Source organism: Mycetomoellerius zeteki, unplaced genomic scaffold (genome assembly GCF_001594055.1).
Source record: "Mycetomoellerius zeteki isolate Tzet28-1 unplaced genomic scaffold, Tzet1.0 scaffold52, whole genome shotgun sequence".
Classification (NCBI taxonomy): Eukaryota; Metazoa; Arthropoda; class Insecta; order Hymenoptera; family Formicidae; genus Mycetomoellerius; species Mycetomoellerius zeteki.
This window is the reverse complement of record NW_017257523.1, coordinates 1,035,520-1,061,496: the sequence shown is the minus strand read 5'-3', so window position 1 is coordinate 1,061,496 and position 25,977 is coordinate 1,035,520. Positions and strand designations below refer to the sequence as shown.

At 35.4% G+C, this 25,977-nt stretch overlaps 3 protein-coding genes and 1 pseudogene across 5 annotated transcripts in view; 2 read left to right on the top strand and 2 right to left on the bottom strand.

Annotated features, from left to right (window-relative positions):
* Positions 1-14,060, bottom strand: part of LOC108727693 (uncharacterized) — a 30,643-nt gene extending 16,583 nt beyond the window's left edge. For both annotated transcript variants that reach the window (XM_018455895.1, XM_018455896.1), the window contains exon 1: positions 13,552-14,060. The gene's annotated coding sequence lies outside the window, so the exon portion shown is untranslated. The remainder of the gene's footprint in view (positions 1-13,551) is intronic.
* On the top strand, positions 298-5,803 carry LOC108727679 (uncharacterized; annotated as a pseudogene).
* A 160-nt stretch (positions 14,061-14,220) lies between the features above and the next one.
* LOC108727717 (protein TSSC1) lies at positions 14,221-18,903 on the top strand. 2 transcript variants are annotated; one of them, XM_018455934.1, is made up of 7 exons: positions 14,221-14,244; positions 16,867-17,049; positions 17,253-17,478; positions 17,712-17,929; positions 18,035-18,216; positions 18,339-18,629; positions 18,710-18,903. In XM_018455934.1, exons 2-7 carry the CDS (start codon positions 17,008-17,010, stop codon positions 18,870-18,872), a joined length of 1,122 nt encoding a protein of 373 aa, XP_018311436.1. In that variant the 5' UTR covers positions 14,221-14,244; positions 16,867-17,007; the 3' UTR covers positions 18,873-18,903. The 2 variants fall into 2 exon arrangements, with proteins under 2 accessions (XP_018311436.1, XP_018311437.1); XM_018455935.1 differs by lacking the exon at positions 14,221-14,244 and having other exon boundaries at positions 16,839-17,049; positions 17,712-17,925; positions 18,031-18,216.
* Positions 18,904-19,077: 174 nt separating this feature from the next.
* Positions 19,078-21,476, bottom strand: l(1)G0004 (RNA-binding protein pno1). Its single transcript, XM_018455936.1, has 3 exons — positions 21,220-21,476; positions 20,345-20,434; positions 19,078-19,608 (listed from the first exon to the last, which is right to left on the bottom strand). The coding sequence occupies exons 1-3, from the start codon at positions 21,268-21,270 to the stop codon at positions 19,078-19,080; spliced, it is 672 nt and encodes a 223-aa protein (XP_018311438.1). The 5' UTR covers positions 21,271-21,476.
* Positions 21,477-25,977: the final 4,501 nt, after the last annotated feature.

Sequence of the window (25,977 nt, the reverse complement as noted above, 5' to 3'; positions counted from 1 at the left end):
GCGGTTTCTGGAAATAAACGCATCGCGCGATTGAATAGAATGCCATCGAGGTATATACGTGGATGTTCGTAATGACCTTCAGGAAAATGCACATGACGTAAAATGTATCGATCTTTCTGTCACAGATTTCCGGTTTTGTCTGGGCCAATATCGAGCCGGCCGACTGATCGACCAACCGACCGTGTAACCAGCAACTTCGCTGCTTATGCAGTTCCAACCATCGTGCGTCGTTCGTTCGTCGCTGGCACAGTTACCTTTCCGGTTCTACCTCACAATATAATTCAAGCGTCGAAATCAATGAGATTTGAAACGAGGAGCGTGGAACCGGGCGTATTAGTGAAACAGGAGTAAGGCTAAAACAGATTTCTACACAGAAAGGATGATTTTGATGAAAGCTCTACAAATTTAGCTAGAGACGCAGGTAACTTTACTTCCACTTGGAAAAAAACGGTTTTACTAAAAATTTAGCTGGATACACACAGATTTGAAAATAATTTTGTTAGATCATCAAAATAATTATGTAGAATGCTCAAGGTGGTTGTTAGAATGTCAATTTTTTTTTTAACATTGCTCATTATTTATGAATTAGGGATGAAAGTAATTTTATTTGCTATACTATCAAAATACACTAAGATAAATGTAAATTTTGTATAATATGTGACTTACAAAAACATTCTTACGTTATAATTAAAAAATTTTATTCTAATCAAAATTTGGTTAGAAAAATAATAACCAGTATAATTTGTAAATTAAAAAATAAGAAACATTTTGTAAGTCACATATCATACAAAATATTTCTTTCAGTAATTACATAAGAATCTCAAAGCTGTTAAACAATGCTTGCAAAAAATTTTGGCATTCTACTAATCAGTTTGAACTTCTGCATAGTCATTTTCATAATCTAATAAATCCATTTTCCAATCTATGTCTATAGTTCAATTTTTAGAAGCTTCAACAAAACCATCCATTCCGTATACATATTACACTACACTGCTAACACTGCTAACAGCGGTTTTTACAGGGTTTTTTTTTAAGTGAAGCTATGCCGCCATATTTAGTATATGCACGGAAAGAACGATTTTACCGAACCATCAAAATAATTATGTAGAACGCTCAAGCATAATGAGCAATGTTGGAAAAAAACTTGACATTCTAACAACCACCTTGAGTGTTCTACATAATTATTTTGATGATCTAACAAAATTATTTTCAAATCTGTATGTATCCAGCTGAATCTTTAAATACTTCAGCAAACCCGATTTTTTCATGTGGAATAAAAATCAAGTACAAAGTGTAAAATGTCAACGTATGCAACAAGTATTATCAAGTATGCAACATGAGATATTTTTGTTTAAAATCAACAACATTATCTTTTATTTATTTAGATTAAATGGCACATTTCTTATTACACACTGCGTGTTATCCTGTATAAATACCAACATAAATAGAGCATGTTTACCGTGAATTTACTGGTTAGCAGTATAGTGTAATATTTAGAAATCCGTAGATCAAAAGAAGAAAAATTATTGCTAACGTGAATGCATGTGAATGCACAAAATACTTCCTTCCGTTCGCAATGAGCTCATGAAAATTTTTTAAATTACTATTACGTCGAGTCGCAGCTGTCACGAGCTTCATCAAAATACGGCCTGCGTCAATATAGAAATTAAAAATTTTATCGCGTGCACAGAAAGATTAATCAACCATGGTTTAATTAATCCTCGCTACGAGGGGTTCACACCCCGAGCGGCCCTTTGAGCAGCACCCCGCTAACCTTCACCAGCCACGTAAACGCGAAGGTTAAAGATATCTCTCTTATACGTCATACCATATATAATGACGTCAGTGTAACCTTATGTTTTTATAGTCCAGTTTTACGACACGTGTCACACGAAGCATCTCGCCTGCAGCATCTCGTTACGTAAAAGCGCATAGGACCCTTGCGTCACTCTGCACTCGTTATCTTTTTTACTGGTATCATCAACGAGAGTTTCATTCAGTTTGTGCATATCAGAAAAATTACGTCAAAACCTATCTCGCGTCCAAAGAAAACCGCTAGCAAACTAGGATTCCCTTGCAAATCTTTAAATAAAAAATGGAACAATAAAGGGCATACACCACGAACGCAAGATATTCTTAGCGAAGTTTACATTTTATTCCAACACATATAATCGGATTACAAAATTAGACCGAACAATGTGATATGGTATATAAAATAAGTTGTCTTGATCGCGACTCTTCTTATGTTGATCAAACCAAAAGGAAAGCAAAAACGAGAATCAAAGAATATAAAGCGAATATAAAAAAATCAAAAGATTTTCTCTCACTGTATTATCACAGCATCAGATCGAATGTGGTCACAAAATTAATTGGGATAATATTCAGATATTAGATATAGAACCGTTCTTTCAAAAAAGAATCACGTCGGAAATGATTTTTATTAAAAAACAAATCGATGGTCTGAACAAGCAGAGTGACACGGAAAAATTACCAGAGACTTACTTTCCGTTACTTAGCATAATTCCTCCCCCTACATAATACCATTTTACCCTCTCCTTCGATATATAAATTGTGTATCATGACGAGAATTCAGTAGAACATTTTAACAAGTTCTTTATTACAATAAGTCATCCATTTTCGATATTAATCTTCACAAGTTAACTGGAACACACAGGTACTAATTTTTATAATTTATAACTAGAAACACGAATTGTAAACATGAAATTAATTAAGAAATGTTATGATTATTAGAATCTGGAAATTTTGCGTTCAATAACTAATTACGAACATTTGGACTATCGGAAAATTGTATTATAATATAAGACGAATTTCTTTGGATTATATTTGAAATTTTTTGGACTAACATCAGTATTAAGAAAAAAGAACAACAATTTTAATTAACGAGCGTTCTTGCATAATTAGACATGTTAGGAGATGAATTATCTTAGATTAGCTGTACGTTTGCGTGTTTTAAAAAATAAAAATTTTTTACATAACTTATATACTGAAGATGGCCTAATTTAAGGCCGAAACGTCTAATTTTGTAATCCGATTATATGTGCTGGAGTAAAATGTAAACTTCGCTAAGAATATCTTGCGTTCGTGGTGTATGCTCTTTATCGTTCCATTTTTTAATTTTGATACACACCACACATATTGACATTTATTCTTTAAATAAACACTTCTAATTTCAGCGAAATGAGTTACTTCTCACAAATAATGTGGCTTAATGGTGAGATGTCATAGGTACAAGGCTCAATAATAACACCTTTTGAACTATAGTGTATACAATTTGTACTTACAGAGCACCTTTGATTAAGGTGACCTTAAGAGGGCAAAGAGGGATATTTAAAAAATGCATTATTAATTGTCGTATAATTAAATTTTAATAAACATTTTTTCAATAATTAACGATAATTAACGATTTTAATAGTTAACGAAACAATATTATTATATTTGTAAATAACTAATAACAGTTAATACATAACATTACATGAGATCACAACGAAAATTACGTCAACCAAAGTTACGAGATTGTTTTATTTTTTAAAATTGTATTTTTCTACTGAATGTATTTTTATATTATATGAATATAATATCAGGGTTTTTAAATAAAAAATCATAAAATTTTCTTCACATATTAGTTTAAAATTTATATTTCACATTTATTATTCTTACATTTAAAACAAGGACAATTTATAGTCATGTCCTTAAATTGGAACAAAAGGCACGGTTAATCACAATAATAATTTGGTACATCATAGCTCAAAAACTATTCATTAGCTTTGTACTTATGATATCTTCTGTTCATCATATTATAAGCTACGTTATACGTGAAAACTAGTACCGAATTCGATCATTTAAATTAACTTATATTACACTAAAGTATAGTATAGTGCATACTAAAAACTGCTATACATGAAATTAGAAGAGCTAAAAATAAAATGTATAAATATTTTAAACGATTAAATACCCAATAATGATATCACATTATTTAATGGAATATACATTATTATTTCATTATCAAAGTTGATTACCATTATATCACCGTATTTAGATATTTTGTATGAAGCAGCCTTTAATGTGCATTACATCAATGTAGTGCGAGTAAGCGAATTCATCATAATTCATTTCATCAGAACCCAATTTTCCATATAATTAGTGCGGGGCTCTTTATTGAGCGACTTTTCATATCGGCTTAATTATCGCGTTTGATTGCCTACGCATTTTCCATTATTATTACTCGTTATTGTTAATACATGACGCGTGTGCGGTGTTGCGCTTTACAAGAATAAATCCACTAACATCCGCTAAAATCCGCAGAACGTAGTCTTGCTCATTGACTTTCGCCATTACTTCTAATATTCCGGACAGTACGCCATTTCCCGTCTTTCGCATGTTACTCTGAATGATAAATCAGGAGAGAAAGAAAAAGACAGGAGGGATTTCGTTTCTGTTTGTATATATACACACAATTCCGCGGCGATACCGCAGATCGATACACACCACTTTCTCTGACTACTCGACAGTGCGCTATTTCCATTTCGCTTTTGACATTGAATTCAAGCTCACGCGTTCCCCGAGGAAACAATAGGTGAAGCCGCTCTATAGGAGCGAACGGTGTCGACAAAGCCTAGATACAGGGTCCAAAAGGAGTAATAAAATTCAGAACTGCCAACTGTGACGCCTGCCTCTCGCAGATATCAGTGATAAATTCATTTCAACTTGAAAGGCAAATTTAAACGAGATAAATTTGAATTTAGCGTGACTTCTGTAAATACGTATAATTTAGTTGCGCTTCGTGAATCCCTCTCTCCTGGCTTATGTCCATTTCTACAGATACAAATTAAGTTTAATCTCGATTTAACTTACTCTTTATCTCCTTTATCTAGTTCTAAGAACTAAAAAAAATAACGAATAAGTTAAATCGCGATTAAAGCTACCTATATTTGTAGAAATAGACATAAGATAGGAGAGAGACTCGCAACTAAATTATAGAAGTCACGCTAGATTTAAATTCTCTTTCTAGTTCTAAGAATTAGAAAAAAGATAAAGAGTAAATTAAACCGAGATTAAAGCTAATCTATATTGATAGAAATGGACACAAAACAGGAAAGAGATTCATGAATAGCGACTAAATTATATTTACAAAAGTTACACGGCGATTTAAATTTATCTTTTTCTACTTTTAAAAATTAGAGGAAGAATAAGTTAAATCGAGATTAAAGTTAATTTACATTGATAGAAAAATGGACATTATGTAATACAGATGTAATCCTGAAAGGAGAGGATAACTGTTACTTCTCGTATCGGTCAGAATCGGTCGCTTCCTATTATTGCACGGTTCTAGAAAAAAATATTCAAGCGATGTCGTTTCTCAATTATCACAGGTCGCTAGTCATCGTCGACGCTTCGGTGTCACTTTTACCATCATCGCGCTCGTTTCGATGCCACCATTGCACTGCCTCCGCGTCTCTCCGCAGCCCACAAAGTATTATCGCAAAGATATGGTACCGGGGAACACAACCAGCCGTATCTCCCGTGTTTTGAAACGCTCGCATGGTTTACAAAAGGCCGTCGCCGTGGAAAACCGGTACGGAAAATGTCACGGCCTTGTCACCCGATGCAGCGCAAAATAGTATATCGACCTTATGGCCTGCACGCGAAAACGACATATTTAACGACAACAGGCTGGCGAAATTCGACGACCGGATACCTCGGTACCGATGCAGCATCGGATGCGGAAATGGCATCGGCAGCGCGAAACGATGAACGGAGGCGAATGCCTGTGATGGAAGTTTAGATTATTTTTTAAGTGGGCGTAATACGCGGATACGAGGCAGCATCTGCGGTGCAATTTACACGCGTGCAACGGCGTTAGCGAAGCATATCGCTGGAAAGGCCAGCTGGCTCTTCCCCCCAAGTTCCGGATCGGTATTAAGCGTCATTTTTCAAATGTTGTGTATAATAGTATATATATATGTTGCGAATGTCGATACAAACGTAGAGAACGTAGGCTAACGGTGATCAAGCTCGAAGTTACAATCTGCTGCTTTGCTGTATCTTCGCTCAATGCCTTTTCCGTATTTCTAATGGCAAAACATCGCTCCGGTTAGTTCGCCAACACGGAAAGAACAGTTTTGCTGAAGTATCTGAAAATTTTAACTAGATAGATCGGAGAATAATTTTGTTGGATCATCATAATTATTATGTGGGACACTCAAGTCTGCTAAAATATCAAAACTTTTTGCAACATCGCTCATTATGTATCCAACTCTCCGTTTACAATCTGGATCTTTTTTGGCGCAAACGAAATTTCACTCTCAAATTTCTTCCTCATTTTTGCTCAAATTTCAATTTTTATTAAATAAAGATTTTAACAAAAAGCTTGAGTTACAAAACTATTTGGTAATATAATACAGATGTATAATAGAAAAGTAATTCTATACTTTTTCAAATTTTTTGGAAGCCTAGAACAGTAAAAAAATTTGAGCTAAACAAAAAAGACTCAAATTACAGATGGAGGTTAATTAAATTTCCTACACACAGAAAATACATGTAAATACAAGTAATAATTACTAGCAAGTTTAATATATTCTGAATCCTGGTAAATTTAATATTTCAAGATTAATAAATTAAAACAAATTCGATTTGCTTATTATATGAAGCTTCTTCAATCAATTTCATAATATTCTTCAAAAGAAAATAAATTCTTGTTTTGAGTACACACAATAATGAGCTTTTTTAAAATTTCTAATGAGCATATTTTAAAATTATCAAGAATTCATAAATGTTCTTTGGTGAAGATAACCGTTACTTAAAAGGAAGAAAGTAAATTGAGTAGTCACTTTTCTTAGCAATAGAAAGATATTTTTCTGTGTGTACATAATTATTTTGATGATCCAACAAAATTATATTCAGATCTGTATCTACCTTGTTATCTACGTACATTTTTAGACAGTTCAGCGTTTCTTCCGTGTGTGAACGATTTATATTATCTCTACAAAAGAGAAAGATCCATTGTATAATCTTAACTTTGTAACAACCTTTCCAATACCAAGAAGTTAATTGAAGATTTAAAAAAGAACTTACGGACGAACTTTAACTTGTGTTTTAATATACCGCTGAAATAACGTGAAACAACGAAGGAAAGTGTATGATGAATTAAAAGAGTAGAACTGACAGAATAAATTTACATTTTAACCGCCCCTTGCAAATGCGTTTGCTAGACGTACCAAGACGGATCGCCGCGCCGGCAGAATTGCGCAAGATCGAGGGTAGGACCGAGAAACCTGTGGAAAGCGGAGGGAAATCGTACTCTTGAACCGTGCTACCGCATGCAGCCGATATTACGAACATCCCGCAATTAGGGTGAGTGCGTTAGCGCAAAAGTCGGTCGTTCTCGAAATCTCATGCGACCATCGGCGGCGCGCTTCCGGCGTGCCTCGCGTAAAAATCGCCTAAGCTCCTTTATGTTAACGTAATCATTTTTAACGGATCGCAATGCATAAAGCGTAATAATGGTGGGCGTACCGTAATCGACACGTACACGCGTAAGTGGGAAATGTGCCTCGTTGTTTAAAACCTAGCGGTTTTCCACACACAGTTTCTCACACGTGACTGTCTATCGCAGTATGAGTACGTGAGTATGTGATAAAGTGAGATGGCAAGATAATACGCGGCGATCGAGCGCGTTTTGCGCTCGATTAGAGGCTAATGCGAAGGTCCCTTTTCTCCCTTTAAAGAAGAAGTCGTCTTTACGTGGCACGAAGAGCACTTATCGCACGCGAGTTTAATTTCTTACGATAGATACGAAACGACAGTTTATCTCTACGAATTGTCAGCCAAAAGTTGGTGTTTTTGAAAAATACCGTTTATTTAACCTTCCTGCAGCCATGTGAAATTTTGCATTTTTCGTCAACAATCTGAATCTTTGGCTTCAGATTGCAAATTTTTATATTATTTTAAAAAAATTCTTACACGCCAGATTTTTGTATTGTTTCAAATAAAAATTTTAATGAATTTTTACCGTTAAAATCGGCTTATATTTTACTCATTTTTTACAGATTTAAATTTATCTTATTGTCAGGCTTTATCTCCCAGAATTCACAATCAAAATATCGACTGTCTTCAAAATCCAAGATGGTCGGCGGAAAGTTAAGATCACTTAAACAGAATAATCGAAATAATTCCAATAAACAGAAATTGTCGCTTATTGTCTATGGACGATGTTTGAAAGACTGAATACAACTCAAAAAAATGACTCGCAATTTTTCTTTATAGAAAATAAATATTGCTAAAGAAATGATTCATCATTTCATTCATGAATCAATCTTGTGGAAGTAAAAATGCAGTAAACTGTTATGTATTGTAATATACATAAACATTTTATGCTGCTAACAAAAACCTAGCGACTCAGTCTCGGCCAGAATAAAAATTTACGTTCTTATTGTTCTCGAAATTAGAGCTTGATTAAAAAAAAGTTTAATCTGTTTAACGTCAGTCGTTTTGGTTCCAAATATTGTTGTAAGAAAAATGAAATTCTGTGTCTCTGAACTCGTGAGATGATACTTTATTCGAGTATTTCACGTATAATTCGTTTTAAATTGTTTGCGATTGTACCTTATTAACAGCAAGCGCAAATTCCGCTTGAATCTTAATTAAAGACTAATTGACTAATTAAATTCAATTCTGAAAGTACTGAAATGACGCCCGGAGGCGGTTATTTAAAGGCCCATAATCGTTAAAAAGGAATTAGATATAAATGATAGCTTAATATATAAAAATGAATTTATGATAGTTTAATTTCTTCTGAAATTAATGCTCGAAAAGTTCCTCTAGAAATTTCCCGTTACATTCCGACCATATCTAAATGATTCCAGATTGTAATTTTTTAATGTAAAAAGAATATTAAAAATCAATCATAATAATCAATGTTAGAACAAGCTCCAGGAAAAGCGATTGATGATCAAGACGACAACGCTATTCATTATTGTCTTCGTCAATGATAAACCATGAGAGATAAAAAGTAAACGGAAGTTTCACCGAGAGGTGAAGTATAATAGATAAAATAGTTTTTTATCGGGGCTTCGTATAAGTTCTATCGAAATATAGTCAATCTAAGGTAAACGTACTCCGTCACGATATTCGTATCGAAAGGCGACGACCAGAGCCGCCGGGTACGCGCGATAGTAATCGAAAGAACTTACATAGCGGCGTGCAACACGCGACACTATTGATTAAAGTGAAACTCGAGATTTTAAAGTGAGTTTACTGCTTACGGATCAATTACGATGCTGTGGGCGGACGGATCGGCTCGAAGTGGAAATGTGAAGGTCTCGCTTAGCCTTTGATCCCTTTGAAGTTTCGCGAGAAAAAGACATATTTCTGTATAATCACGAAAAATATTGCCAATTAATATTTCTCATTTATTCAGATTTTATTCGTTTCTCGGCGTCTTTGACTGCTTCGATAGAGAGAAGATCCGAGGTCTCGCGATCTCTTTATCTCTTGCACTGAAAAAAATGATTGAAAATGAACGAATTAGAAGATTCTGACATCATTTCTTACATCAATCAGAATTCCAGTTATCACAACTGGAATTTTAGTAGATTTAACCAGAAAATTCTGATTTGTCGATTTTCGATCAGAATTCCAATTAATCCAACCAGACATTTTTTTTAGTGAGGTATTCAGAGAGGCACAGAATCGCTAACTTGCTTTTAACGTTAGCTAGATGTTTACGACCTATGGTAAAATCGATAGGTCGAGTAAGCGTGTCACACGCGAACGCGGACATCCGCGTATGAACTTTTATCGGAAAATTGACCAATCTTTGCAGCGAGTACTTCTTCTTCTTCTTTGTCTAATAGCACCCGATAATCCTCAGATGAGGCGATACAGTCATGGCACAATACTTAAAAAATCGGAAATGAAATTTGCAAAGTCAAAAATATTTAAATCTTTAAATATTTAAACAAAGTCAGTTTTATCAAAAAAGACCAAAAATTAAAGATGCAATACTTGGATCGAAGCAAGAACACGGCATCTACAGCCGAATCATACATGAATTATACACGGAAGGAACGATTTTGCTGAAGCATCTAAAAATTTAGGTAGATATAGATCTAGAAATAATTTTGTTAGACCATCAAAGTAATTATGTACACTGAAAAAAAGATTGGCTGCTGCAACAAATTAGATGATAAAATATGGCATAGCATTTTTAATTGGTTGCATCAATCAATTTTTGATTGTGTTAGCCTATTGAAATCCTATATTGATATTGCGGATAGGCTAACGCAACCAAAAATTGGGTGCTGCAGCCAATTAAAAATGCTATGCCATATTTTACTATCTAATTTGCTGCAGCAGCCAATCTTTTTTTTCAGTGTAGGAATCAAGCATGATGAATAATGCTGCAAAAAGTTTTGGCATTCATAGCAACCAGTTTGAGCGTCCTACATAATTATTTTGATGGTCCAACAAAATTATTTTCAGATCTGTATCCAACTAAATTTTTAGATACTTTAAAACTAGAAATCCTATATCAGAGTCTGGTCACAAGCGATTATGTCAAAATCCTACGAGAGAAAAAGATATGTATATGATTTCTCTCTATGTGTATACAGGTGTTCCGAATTTAAATGGCTAAACTTTGGGAGAGTGTAGGAAATCGATAAACTAAGAAAACAGTCTTTTAGAGATATCTTCGTTTTGGAAGAAATCGTAAAAAAAAGACAAAATGTATAATTTTCATTTTTGTATTTATTTATTACTTATTCATTTATATTTATTTATTCACGTTGTCACTTGCTTAATGCAGATATTATTCAAAATGTTGGCATCTTGCAGCAATACACGCATTACATCTTATACGGACAGCTCGTGTTGCAGCAAACACTAATCTAGTCAACGTGACTCGTCAATCCGGCGCTCTTCTGTCTGGAAATCGGCGTGCATACTCTCGCACTGTTTATAAAGCATTATCGCTGAAGTCATACACGAAAATAATATTCCACTTTGAAAACACTGATACCTATTCCGAAAATTACGCGTTTTGTCTTTCTTTGCCATGCGATTTTTAAAACAAAGCAAAAACGAGCATATCTCTAAAGGACTTTTTTTCCTTAGTTTATCGATCCCCTATATGCTCCCGAAGTTTGACCATTTAAATTCGGGAAACCTTGTATATATATCTCACTCTAACTTATACTATATCTCACTCTATAACTTTAATTAAGATTATAGAGCGAGACAATGTAAGTTTGAGTAAGATAGTATATATACACTGAGAAAAAATATCTTATAATTTCAAAGAAATATTTTTTTGCTCGTATTCAAACAAATTATTACTTTGAATCAATGAAAATTTCTTTGAAATTAAAATATATTTTTTAAAGTAAAAAAATATCTTAAAATATGTTTTTTAAAGTAAAAAAAATATCTTAATTTCAAAGAAATTTTCATTGATCCAAAGTAATAATTTGAATAATTTGAGTAAAGAAATATTTCTTTGAAATTAAGATATTTTTTTCTCAGTGCAGGAAGAGAAATTATACCTTTCTCTCTCATACGATTTTGACAAAATCTCTCGTGACTAGACTCTGATAATGGGGGTCTTTAAATAAAACCATGCTTTTCGTGTACTAACCGGCCACGTCGGCGACACTGATATGAAGTGGCGATGACGACGGGAGATGGGAGAAGGCAGGGACTAATAGTTCAATTAACTCGAGCCTACCGGAGCAATATGAATATATTTGAACCGGCACGAGACGGGAGACATTTACGTCAATGAATCCGCGCGTTATACATATGTACCCCGACCCGGAATCGTCAGAAGATCCATTCGCGCGTCACCAAGTCGATCTGCAAGCGCATTCTTATTGCGTGCGATTGATAGACGATGGCATGCCAAATACGAACGCGTCATAGACGCAGATACAAGGCTATTCGAGACGTTGTCGTAAAAACCGTATCGGAGAGCTATAATAATGTACGTAATACGAGCAGATTCTTCGCGAGAGGAATCTTTGTAGAGGAACTCGGCTGGAACGGAGGCGCTCGGGTTTGGAATTAAAATCTGATTTTATGAGTAGCAATATATATATATAGTAAAATACCGTACCGTATTAAATAAAATTACGGTATAATGTAACATAATATATATATTCACGGGAGGAATGATTTTATTGAAATATCTAAAAAATAGGTAGATACAGATCTGAAAATAATTTTGTTGGGCCATCAAAATAATTATGTAGGAAACTGAAGCATGATGATCGATGATGCAAAAAAGTTTGACCTTCGAGTAATTAATTTGAGTGTCTTATACCCGTTTCCAACAATGTAGATTAACTTTGATCTCGGTTTAACTTACTGTTCATCTTTTTCTAATTTTTAGAACTAGAAAAAGACGAAGAATAAATTGAACTGAGATTAAAGTTAAATCTACGTTGATGGAAATGGGCACATTAGATAATTATTGATAGTCCAACAAAATTATTTTCAGGTCTGTATTTAGCTAAATTTTTAGATACTTCGGCAAAACCGTTTTTTCCATGTATTGCACTGAAATTCTCTTGAAACGAGTGCTTAAAATGACGGTGCTCCATGCTTTCCCTCGAGCTAGTATACATGTCACCGTTCGTAATTTATGCATGTTTCCCGTCACGCGTGAAAAGTACCGTGCAAGTAGATGTTACAAGCGCCGAAATTAAATCACGATGATCGATACGGCATTTTATATTGACGTATATTAAATACACACATTCAATTATAAGCAATTGATAGCAGTGTGCGCTTGATAAATGTGCACTGCCATTTCAAAACTGCGCCGCCCGGTTTTCGTGTAGAAAAAAATCGGAGATAAAAATTCGCTAAATAAATTTACGTAGCTTCGTCGGAGTGTTAAGTGTCAAAAATTTTTTCTCTTTTTTTTGCAGCGGCAGCAGACTTTCCGCTTTTAACGCATATTTTTTGGACACATGTCGCATATGTCATAGGTATCTCTTCAATTCAAAAAGCCAACGGCCGATTTCTCCTTCGAACAATTCGGAGTAGAATCCGCATCTCCGACGTATCTACCGCAAAGTTCAATGATTAATTCAGACCTCGCGCGGCGAAGGCGAATCAATATTCGTCAACAGCAACAGCTGATCGTTTGACGGACAAAAATATCGCACCGTATATTCAATTGTATCGCGCCGATCGCAAATTATCAAGCACCACAAAAGCGAACAGAGTCGTGAGGTTTTAAGACGAGCGTATCGGCGATATCGCAAAGACGGACAAAAAGTGGAGCGGCCGCTAACTAAACGATATTTCGCTCCAGAAAAAAAAAAGAGAGACGGAGAGAAAGAGAAGAGAGAGAGAGAGAGAGAGAGAGAGAGAAAGAAGAGGACAAGCGGCGAGTGCTCCAAAAGTGCCGTTCTCCAAAAACGCGTGCGTGGACACACGCGTGTGAGATTGCGACACGGCAACATGAGCGGTACAATACCATGCGTGTTGAAAGCAAGGTGCCTCGGTTCTGGACGACAGGTTACTCACGTTTGATGCTGCAGCGTCAGCATAGCGGCGCTTTCGGGAGGAAGAGGGACGTGTGCGATCCTCGCGCGAGGACGGCACCGCGAGGAGGAGCGCGCATTCGCGTCCGGGGATCTCCCGGCCGACGATCTCCGGGGGAAGACGGCGTGCCTCAGGAATCGGTTGCGGTTGCGGCGATGATCCCAACCACGATGTGTACGCGCGTTCAGTGCGCATCCGGCATTCCCGCGAGCCTTCTCGATCGCATTTGTGTGTACGCAAACCACCGTAGAAGGATCTCGCAAAACGCCGACGAGCAACTCTCGCGCGTACCGAGCCAAGTGTAAGCAGATGATATGACGGAATTCGTCGCTCGATACGCCGCTCGTTCCTCGCCTCGACAATGCTCGATCTCACAGGTCCCGCGACTTGGCTGGCTCTGCCTCCACTCCCCGACTCCGTTTGCTCCGTTCTCGTCGATCCACGATCGCCCGAACGCTCATACGGCCGAACGGAGAAACGGCAGCGCTCGTCGCGACGGACTGGAGGGGGAACGTATACGTGTATCTGTATGATGATTCCCCCCCCCCCCCCCCCGGCGGCTTCGGTTAACCGCCACCGCGCCAGCGCCTCGACGACGACCGTTGGAAGTGATTGGAAGGTATATGAGGTTTGGCCGGTTTAGCCCGTTCAGAAATTTCACTCAGGTGCACGCAGGTATCAATATGCGCGTTCAGTGAGCTTGATAGCGTTTTCGACTGAGGCCCAGTTCCACGACTCACGGTTAACTTTAACCGAGGTTCAATTTATTCATTGTCTCTTTCCAATTCTAAAATTGGAAAGAGATGAGAAACAAGTTGAACCTCGATTAAGGGCCGATTGTTCCATCTTTTGGTGAAGCTTACCTATTAGGTAAATCTAGCAATCCGCGCACGTGATTGGATAATCTTGCTACTCTCTCTCTTATCTAACAGGTAAACTTTACCAAGAAGTTGGAACAATCGGCCCTAAAGGCTGCCGCAGACAAAATTTCTGTAAGTCCGGATCTACAAGAAATGGGCGAATCACAGTCGACTATTCCCCTCGGATTCGACTGTAATTGGTTAATTTCTTACGGCTTAAGGCTTAAAACCCTATTGTAGATCCGGGGTAACAGTAACCTTAAGACATGAATTCAAGCCGACGAGCCAATCAGGATATTGCTTTAGATCTACGTAATCCAACGGAAATAGAAGTAGCAGTAAACTTATCCATAAGGCGAGTTTCAACGGTTGAAATTCGCCTTATTGCGAGGTTATGGATAAGTTTACTGTTATTTATATTTCCGTTAGATTATGTAGACCTAAACCAATATCCTAATTGGCTCATTGGCTTAAGTTTACACCTTATGCATACTGTTACGGAATTTTGTCTGCGGCAATTTTCACGAGCTGTTCAAACCGGCTGTTTCAGCAACAAAAAGGATCACGTGGTCAAAATTGACAAATGATATTCGTCAATTTTGACCACGTGATCCTTTTTGTCGCTGAAACAGCCGGTTTGAAACCACAGCTCGTGAAATTGTACCTTTATACGGGGTTAGACGATTAGATTAATGACGTCACATGCTCTACCAAACCAACCCAGATCGGATTCAAACCCTCTCAGGCCCAGTTCCACAACTCACAGTTAACTCTAATGCGGGGTCTACAATAGAAGTCGTAGCAGTCGTAGAGTCTTAATCGTAGAAAATTGATCAATCATAGTCGAATATGAGAAGAATAATCAACTGTGATTGGTCAATTTTCTACGACTTAAGACCCTACGACTGCTACGACTTCTATTGTAGACCCCGCATTAGAGTTAACTGTGAGTTGTGGAACTGGGCCTGAGAGGGTTTGAATCCGATCTGGGTTGGTTTGGTAGAGCATGTGACGTCATTAATCTAATCGTCGGTACAAATCCACTGCAGTCGAAAACGCAATGAAAGAGCGCTCATTACTACACTCGCAATGTCGCAAGCGTTATGATCCAATCAGAGTCGAGCTAGCTCGATGTTGATTGGAACGCTTGCGACGCTGCGATGCGACTAATGTAGAACCAGCTTTAGGTGCATCCAGAAGCGCAGAGCGCTCAGTGAGCTCTTGTATCTGATTGGCGTATTCCATTAGAACTAAAAATATAGACCAAACAGGTACAAGAGCTCACTGAGCGCTTAATGAGCGGTCATGCTTCTGGATGCACCCAATGTATTCTTTTAGAGCTAAACATCTGATTGGATGATCTAGAAGAATACACCAATAGCAGCGAGCACTCACTTAACTGTTGAGTCCACTGTAGGCGTCCAATGAGTGCATTCAGCAATCAACCGACTCAACAGTTGAGTGAGCGCTCGTTGCTATTGGTGTATTCTTTTAGATCATTCAATCAGAATTTTAGATCTAAAAGAATGCAGCAATGGCAGTGAGGACTCACTCAATTGTTGAGTCTGCTGAACGCAGCCAATTGCTAAAGATACCTTTTCATGCTGATGCTCGACGATTTTTAACGTCAAAAAGTTACTTGATCAAAATTACCGCTGGATATTAATCATTTTGATCACGTGATCTGTTTTTATGCTAAAAATGGGCATCGAGCGTTAGCATGAAACTATACCTTTATTTTTGTTCAATATTTGATGAACAACAAAGATAAAATGACCTGGATCGATCCGGATGAATTTTCTGATCGTGGTCCTTTAAGTCAATTTTTTGAGCTAAACATAATTTAATGTACGCTCTTTATATTTATAATGAAATAAACATATGTTTAATGTTGGCAAAAAGCAAGAAGGAAATTAAAGTTCTGGTGTAGCAATAAAAAAAAACAAAACTCTGTTCTTTGTCTCTGGACTCAAATAGAAGAGTCTAGTGCTCGTTTCTACTAATAGATTAGCTTTAATCATAGTTTAACTTACTTTTTATCTTCTTCTAGTTCTAAAAATTAGAAAAGGATAAGGAATAAATTAAAAACTGATTGTGAGATTATAAAGTTTTACCTACATTAGTAGAAAAGGGTATAGGCCAGTCCCCTCGCTTCGCATCGTGCGTTTGGACAAGGTCGGTGAACACGGCATTATATCGATGTCATGTCAGTTTACGACATATCGTGATATCCTTGATGTCTAAGTGTTTCTACTTTTAATTAAATGTTTAATTACTCGTTATTACAGAACTGCGACTGCATTGATGTTTATATTCTTGGAGGATTATTTTTTTACTTGGAACAATGATTTTTTTTAATTGAATGTATCTTGAGATCTAAACATTAGTAAAAATATGATGAAATGAAGTTTAAATTCTTGTCTAGCTATCTTCACAGATGTTAAACACAAACGATGTTTACCATGTGCTACTCTTGATTGTCTGCAAGAATTGCTATTGCTGTATCTGTCCGAAAAGTCAACACACATTTCCTGAGAAAGTGTAATATATTTTGTATAGTGAAACAATACTTTCAGAAATGGATAACGATACTCCTGTTATATATGGACTCGAATTTCAAGTATGAATCTATTACAAGTTAATTATGAATTTTAAATAAATCAGTATATCTTTTTATTTTATATTATTTCATGTAACTGTCTCCAAGTAACATTGTTTATTATTTGCTATTGCTATTTAAATATTACTTGTGTATGGTTATTTAAATGTAGAAATTTTAATAAGTTATATTTGAAAAAAAATCATAATGCTGTTTTGTTTTAGACTAGAGCACTATCAGCTCAAACAGCCGAGACAGATATTGTAAGATTCTTGGTAGGAACGCAATCTTTAAAATTCAGCAACAACCAGGTTCACTTAGTGGAGCTTAATGAGGAAACAGGCAATTTAAAGACTCAAGTGTTCCAGCATCCAATAGGAGAAATTTGGTCTTTACAGGCTTCTCCAATTGAACCTGATGTATTTATTACATGTTACAATAGTTTAAGTGGTAAATAAGTCTTATGTTACATATTCAATTTCTTAAAGTAACATTTTTTCATTCAAACTGAAATCGATTACGAATTTATCATTATTAATTATATTATTAATTTTAATAATTAATAATTATATTAATTATAGTATTAATAATTATATTTAATATTTTATTATTAATAAATTTTTTTAATAATTATATATTCGTTAAATATGTCTTCTGATGCTTCAAAGAATTTATTTTTCTAGAGGAAGGTATCTGCCGAATGAAAGGAGCAGTCTGGAGATTCCCTGAGATAAAAGAGTACACTAACGATATTTTGCAGCTCGATAAATTAGCTGATATTGATACAACTCCATATGGCACTGATCTCAAAACTATTGCCTATCACCCTATGAATAGCAAGAAAGCAGTGTCAGTAGTAGATAATAATTTTGTTTTGTGGGATCTAACTGAAGGACCAAAGGTATTGATCTCTTATTCTTTTAAACAATTGAAATTACTAACATTATACGTCGAATTTATCCCTGTTATTTTTAAAACTGACTTTTTAATTTTTGTATACATTCAGGTTACAGTAGCGGGCACTTTAGCAGGCAAGGGTCAGCCACGATTTACGAATGGTAAATGGAATCCTCATAATGGTGCTAATCAGTTTGTAACCTTGAATGACAACAATGTTCGTGGATGGGATTTTAGATGTCCGGCCAATGCTGCTTGGTCTATTTTATCTGCACATTCACAAATTATTAGGTAATAATGATAACATAAAGATTGATAGAATTGAATTCATATCTTCATCGTGTAACTCATTTCTCAGGGTGAATTCTTGATAGAATTGAATTTATATCTTCATCGTGTAACTCATTTCTCAGGGATTTAGATTTCAATGCAAATCGTCAGTATTTTCTATCTACTTGCGGTGACGATGGTTACATGAAGTTCTGGGATACCAGGCTACCCACGGAACCGGTGTTGTCACGTATGGAACATTCGCACTGGGTGTGGAACATAAGGATTAACCGCTTTCACGATCAGCTCGTTTTAACGTCTAGCAGTGACTCTAGAGTGATATTATGCAGTATTGCGTCCATATCGTCTGAACCGTTCGGTCATTTGGTGTCAGACGAGCCTTCGCAAAGCGAAGAATCTTACGGAAAAAAGAAGTAAATAAATGTATCATGGAGTATAACTTCTTAGCCAATTCATACATAAAATATAACATTTTATGTTTACAATATTTTAGATTAGAAGATGGTCTGGTAGGAAGATACGAGGAGCACGAAGATAGTGTGTATGCAGTGGAATGGTCATCTGCTGATCCTTGGACTTTCGCATCTCTCAGTTACGACGGTAGATTGGTTCTGAATAAAGTACCGCGTAAATATAAATATCAAATACTTCTGTAAATATGTAATATATTTCGCGAAAGATAATATACACGCCTTATATTATTTTATTATAAATTTAATTTTTCTATGAATGATATGTATACAAAAAAATATGAAGTATACATAATATATAAATATATACATAATACCAAACATAGTTTTATAATTAATATATGTATATATACTCATATATATGTACAAATAGAATATGTAGATATTCTATTTAGAATCGTTCTGATATCTTGCTAGCTATGTTTCTTAATTGTCCATAAACCTTGGAAGGAGGACTGCCTAAGATTAAATTACATATCGCCCTACGAGCTAATTGTATGTTCTGGTAAGAACCAAGGATGTGTATCTTGGTATCGGCTATCACAATCCTAGTTTTCGTTACGTTCTCGATGGTAAACTTTGTTCTTCCACCTTTGCCCGCTAATCTTCCAATTGCCCTAGATTGATGATCCCCTTTCATTTGTTGCTTGACGTCTTGTATCTCGAAAGATTCCACAAACAGATCGTCCAGACGTAACAAAGCCAAAGCGTCCTCCACCTCGAACCCACAGATGAACGCTTTCACGAAGTCTGCCGCTTTTTGGAGGTATGAAATATCCGGGGTTTCTGGTGCCGTTCTAATTTCTACATTTCTAGTCTTCACATTGAAACGTATTTGCAGTTTCAGGTGTTCGGTAATGGGTGTAAATATTTTTATCCAGTTTTCCTTCAAAGGCGAGTATCTGTGTGCTGGTACCGATATCTGAAATCATATTTGTTTAAACTGCAGTTTACATGTAAATTATTTTTCATTATATTTAAAGACAATTAATTGTCTTCTAAAAACTAACTGTACTTCATAAAAAAGAATCATTTTAAAAAATCACGTCTTTTATTTTTTTTTACCATTGGCTGCATTCAGCAGAGAAAACTAATCAGCGCTTAGTGATTCTTTAATGTGATTAGTTCTTGCCTTTAATTCTTCACTGGATCTAACAAGGAAAAGGACCTAACTGTCCCCCTCTGATTTTAATGAGCTTTTAGTATGTTATTTCCCAGACAAAAATAAGTGACACGTATTTTTTCATACGTGCTCATATGCACTTTTAAGGGGTGAAACATCCCTTGAAAAAAAAATCGATTTTTCTCTTTCGAAGCAAATGTCGCCGGAACTGTAAGATAGAAAAAAATTTTCAGAATGAAAATTAAATGATATTAAGAGTACTTCAGAAATATAATTCACTTTAAAAGAGAAAAACATGTTTTTTCTAAAGGGTTTCATTTTCTAAAAGTGCATATGGGCATGTATAAAAAAATACGTGTCACTTATTTTTGTCTGGAGAATAACATACTAAAAGCTTATTAAAATCAGAGGGGGACAGTTGGGTCTTTTCCTTGTTTAAGTGTAGAAACCAATATTAAAAAATCACTAAGCGCTGATTAGTTTTGTGTGCTGAATGCAGCCATTATATATTATATTTTGTTGCATATCATATTACCTTTCTTTGTTCTCCACCTTGCACATTCTTGGCTTTCTTTTTAGCTGAATACTGTTTTACTTTTCCCTTTATTCCGTTAACTATCTCTACCTGTGGAACAAAATCTTTATTATTTTTATTAGTGAATACTTTATATATAAGTGCATAAGCAAAACGTCAACCAACTGTTACGGCGTTTATAGAAAACAATTGGCTGTGATCAACAGAAAAAATATTTTGCACACACACAACTATATTATAAAATTTTTTAATATGATCGATTCTTATCCTTAATTTTTCATGATTAATCATTAAACTGATAGTTTTGTAGTAACTTTTAAAGTTACCATTACAAAACTATCAGTGATTAATCATAGCTTAAAGAAACACGTTTTTATATTATCATCAAGTGAGGTTAAGCCTAAACCACGAGCGCGCCTAAATAAGGTTAACCACATGTTAACTAGAAAATGGAAAACCACCTCTTAATAACAATTCGTTATCGTTATTTTATCATATATAATAATACATGTGCAACAACGATATAAAGATAGCGACAATGTCGTTAATAATTACAGAATACAGACACATAACTGATGTAAAATCGTTGATAATGTGTGTAACTGTGCACATGGATATGACAATTTTATTTCCATAATAAATGGAAATTTTAGCAATATTACAGCAACGTTGAAATGTCGCTGAAATATTGCTTGAATGTTTCATGCTATCTGGAATATTTGGGTTTGTCTGTCATGTGTTCTTACCCTTATGACAAAAATAAATTATAAAATCATGAGACAAAAGGGTTCTTTTTACAAAATATATTTATTCTTTGATCAAAGTTGTCTTCAATTTCAGAACAATACTATTTGTTGTGTAATTCAACATAATACCTCCATCATGCAATCATCGTTAGCTTGACGTTTTTTGACTATATTCTCCATTTCAATCTCTTGTTGGGTCGTCGTGGCTTCTTGCTCGGTGCGATGGACTCTCTTCTTCTTCTTCTTCTAATTAATGGCTCCTGTCTCAAATGGAGAAAACGGAGCAAAACGGAGGAAATACGGCTAGATCACGTCTTAATGAATTACAGTAGCAAAAAAACACAATGGCTGCGTTCAGCAGACTCAACAGTTTTGCAACCGTTTTATGATTGTCTGCTGAGATAGGATCATTCTTCTAGATCTAAAAGTATGATCCAATTAGCGCGAAGGAAACTTCCAACAGTTGCAAAACAACCGTTCTGCTGAACGCAGCCCATGCTTGCGAAAATGGCGTTGCCCGAAAGGACACCGGGCGCCTGCGTAAAAATGAAAATAAAAGGTATAATCTCCAATGGGGGGGGGCCTTGATCTTGATAACCCCGGATCTACAATAAAGTTTTAAGCCTTAAATCATAAGAAATGGGCGAATACAATCGAATATTCTCTTCGAATTTGACTGTAATTGGTCAAATTCTTACGGCTTAAGTCTTCAAACATCTATTGTAAATCCGGACTAAATGTTATCCAGGACATGATTCTGAACAACATTCAAGAAGTTTTAGCCGTTGGTCGGACAACTTGGAGAATGCAAATGCCAGCAGTACTGTAACTTTCGTACCTCATAACTCGAAATGTACTTAACGAAAAAATACTTTATTATAGTGTTTTGAAAAGTATGTGAGCTCTTGCATCTGATTGGCATATTCCGTTAGAACTAAAAATATAAAGCGGAATCCATAGACGGTGCTCAAAATTCGAGATGGGCTTAAGCTAGTGCATGAACCAATCAGAGAGCCGCATTAGCATCTTAATGGCTTCTGCACACAGAACGCGGCAACGCCGCGCGGCGGAAATTGACGTGATAGCCAATCAGTGTCTCGCTTGCTCGAACGTAATAGATATATAATTTCCACCGCACGACAAAAGTTGAACTCAATTCAACTTTTGCCGCGCGGCGGAAGTAGTATTACATCATTTCTAGAAGTTTTGCAAGGTGAGACCGACTTAAGAACATAGCCTTAAACTTGTATCTTCTTTTGCTCATAACTTTGGTTTTTTATCGAAATTTTTCTCATTTTATAATCCTTATTGATTTTCCAAAAAAATATATTATATATATAATAATATATTATCTATATAGAATTATAGATACGTTAAAATAGGGCCTTACGGGATCTTTATAAGTTCGACATTGAGGCTGATATTACATGAGTGCGGAAACACGGAAATACGGAAACGCGCAACCAATCAGTAATCGGTGAAACGCGAAACATAACAGCGGATTGCTTCTGATTGATTACGCGTTTCCGCATTTCCGCGCTCATGTAATAGCACCCTAAAGGTGCATTCACATGCAAGCGTCAAGTGTCAAGCAGCGGAAGCAACAACCAATCAGCTGGACGATACGGGCAGTGGTGTAAAAAATCGCCTCGTTGATTGGTTGCTGCTTCCGCTGCTTGACGCTTGACGCTTGCATGTGAATGCACCTTAATACAGCACGATGCCATGTCCAAACGCGCATGCGTCAAAAGATGACTCGCCTAACAACCAAGAAGACTAGAACTAAGGAGGATCAACTCGTGTGGTGGGGGTGAGTCAAAAAACGTCCGCGGTTATTCACACGATGTGCAGCGGCACTGCGCATTGTGTGAAAGTTCGATATAAGAGCGACAAAGTGACGATTATAGAACGATAGAGCGACAATTATATAGAGCGACAGAGAGGACTAATGAAGCGCAAGAGTGGGGGAAGTTATCCGTCGCCACTTTTTGCCTCACCCCCACTACCGCTATTGGCACGAGTTGACTCTCCTTAGTTCTAGTCTTCTTGCTAACAACACTGCTTCATGGGACTCCAGCATTATTAACGCTATTTTGAAGGGTATATGGCTACGGTCCAATTGATGCTTCAAATGCTTCGAAGCATTTTTTGATTGGTCAATTATTAAAATTCTTTCTTCCGATTGGTCAATTAAACGCTTCGAAGCATTCGTAGCGCCAAGTGAACCGCACCCTAGACTTTATCGTCTAGGGACATTCAAATATCTCGTAATAGCGCTAATAGCGGAGGTATCTTTTCCGCTCAACTTGTCTTTTTCTCGCATTTTCTCGTTCTACCCCGCTACTGCTCTGCCCAGCTGTTTTGTTACGTCTTTTATCTATACCACCCTATACTACTATTAATGGAAAAAAGATAGTTCGCTTACAATTAGTCGACACGTAGAAAGTTTTAATAGGAACAAATTTTCGTTATAAGGTTATACCTATATCGTGCACATAATCGAGAAGATAATTATAATTTAACAATTATATAGAAATTATTTTCGCAAATTTTTTATGCCGATACAGCTAAAATATATTTTTAGGGGCTACACCTAAATTTTATAAAAAATATATTATGCGAATAATCATTATGTTTTCGTTAATAGAAATGCAAAATAAAGACTGATTCATCGGTTCTCGATAACATCTAATCTGAAAGGTTAACAGGTCCGTACGTAGATTATCCACATGAATAATTCTTGCGATGCATGCTTAGACAAAGGACTTGCCGTTCGCAAAATCATTCCATTTCAATATAGCATGTTTTTTTAATTATAAAAAATCGTACTAGATGCAAAAATCTTATATCAATACGTCTTCTCCTTTGATCGAATGTCATCGTCCAAGAGGTGACTGACATGGAATGGATATAAACATATATTTGAATATGAATAAAAATTGATCCAGACAAAAAAATGCGTTGTCTTAATGCAATTTTCATATGAAGCCTGAAAATGAGAGGATTCATCTATGATTCGTGTTCTTTTTTGTGTTGCGAATGTTAAAAAATGATAAATGACAATTTAAAAATATTTCACGCGAAAAAATAAAATTGAATTTTTATATTATGCCAAATAATAATTTTAATAATAAACAAACAATTTACTATTATCTCAGTATTCTAGTAAGTCGTGATTGTTTTTGTAATTTGTAATGCGGCAATTATGTTTTCGATAGATCTGGAAATGTTGATTAAATAAACGCTGCATAAACAAGCTGCGATGTATAATCACATTTGAAGATAAAATAAAAATAATAATGTAAAAAATTACATATAAATTATGCTTGCGTTAGTTAGCACATAACAATTAGAACGTAGCGAATCGCTCGATGAAAATGGGTAGAATACAATATAAAACAAGCAAACGCATCGTTTTTTTTTATAACACATTTTTCATTGTCTTATAAGTCTATGGTAATTAATAATTAATAACAAGAAAAAAACCTTTTTCATCAATGTGTCTACAATAATTATTAAAAGATACAATTAGCAAATTACTATGTTGTGTATTCACTTTGTGTAATAATAGGTAATAATATAATTGTAATATTTTCTCCATATAATCATAGCGCGATATCTCTCACGTGTGTGTTGCTCAATCGTTTCTACAAATATAATATATATGGTATCTAATATTCTTTATTTCATATATATATATATTTATATATATATAGATTTATCCACTTGGATTATTATCAATCGTTTACTTCTTTTTTTACTGCTATTTATATATCGTATAACCAAATACTAAAAATACAAATGTTTTGCATATAGTAGGTTTTAAAGTCATCAAACCACAATCCCAATCTGGTGATCTTAAAACGCACATCCATATACATAATGTAATATTTTTTGCGGATTTGCCTACAAAATTAAGGAGCTCGTTAAGCGCACGACTATATAATATTTATATATATATATATGTATAAATATATATATATAAACAGACGTAAAAGATCATTTGTTATTCGGCATTAATTATTATAGATTGCGCGTAGATGGTAGCATGTAGACTTTACACCGTTAAACGAACCATAAAATATCAACACCAATTATTTATTGAGCTTCTCACACGTATACCCGCTTCTCGAAATTACTGATGGCTGTGCCGACAGTTATCTCACATCGTTACTCGGCATCTGATCTTTGGCGCATTATTTAACCGCTCCCCTTTACATTACACGCATACATATATGCGATTATTACGGCAGATACTTTAGAAGCTCCTTAATTATGCGAGCACGCTAAATGTCCGCTTATACTTAAGATATATCTGTATTTACACAAAGAGCTTACTTTTTGTTTATAATCTATACAATCATATAAATGTAATATTCAATGATAAAATTGTAACATAATAATGCCTAGCCTATCTATCTAATGCGAAAGAGAATATTTTTTACATCGAAATTACAATCCTTCCGTTATTCCTGTATATTCTGCAATTAAATTATTATATATTACACACGATCCTATTTGCGTTACAGGATACGAATGAAATCAAGTCGTGTACCCATTTCTTTATATTTTTATATACATTCAGGTTGTGTGATCTCCCATCCGAGTAAAATAAGCATGCTATTATATACAATGTGACCCAGTGTGTGTATGTGTACATGTGTGTGCGGGCGTGCGTATGTGTGTACATATATGTGTGTGTGTGTGTGTGTGTTTCTCGTTTCTACAATAAAAATAAAATCTAATAAACAAGCAATATTCTAACTAATTTAAATCGATATTAAAAATAGGAACAAATTCAACGAAACTACAACCCAAGAAGCAGTCTCTGTCTCTCTTAATTTTTTTGGGATATAGATCGGTGAAATTCTTTCCTATTTTAAATAT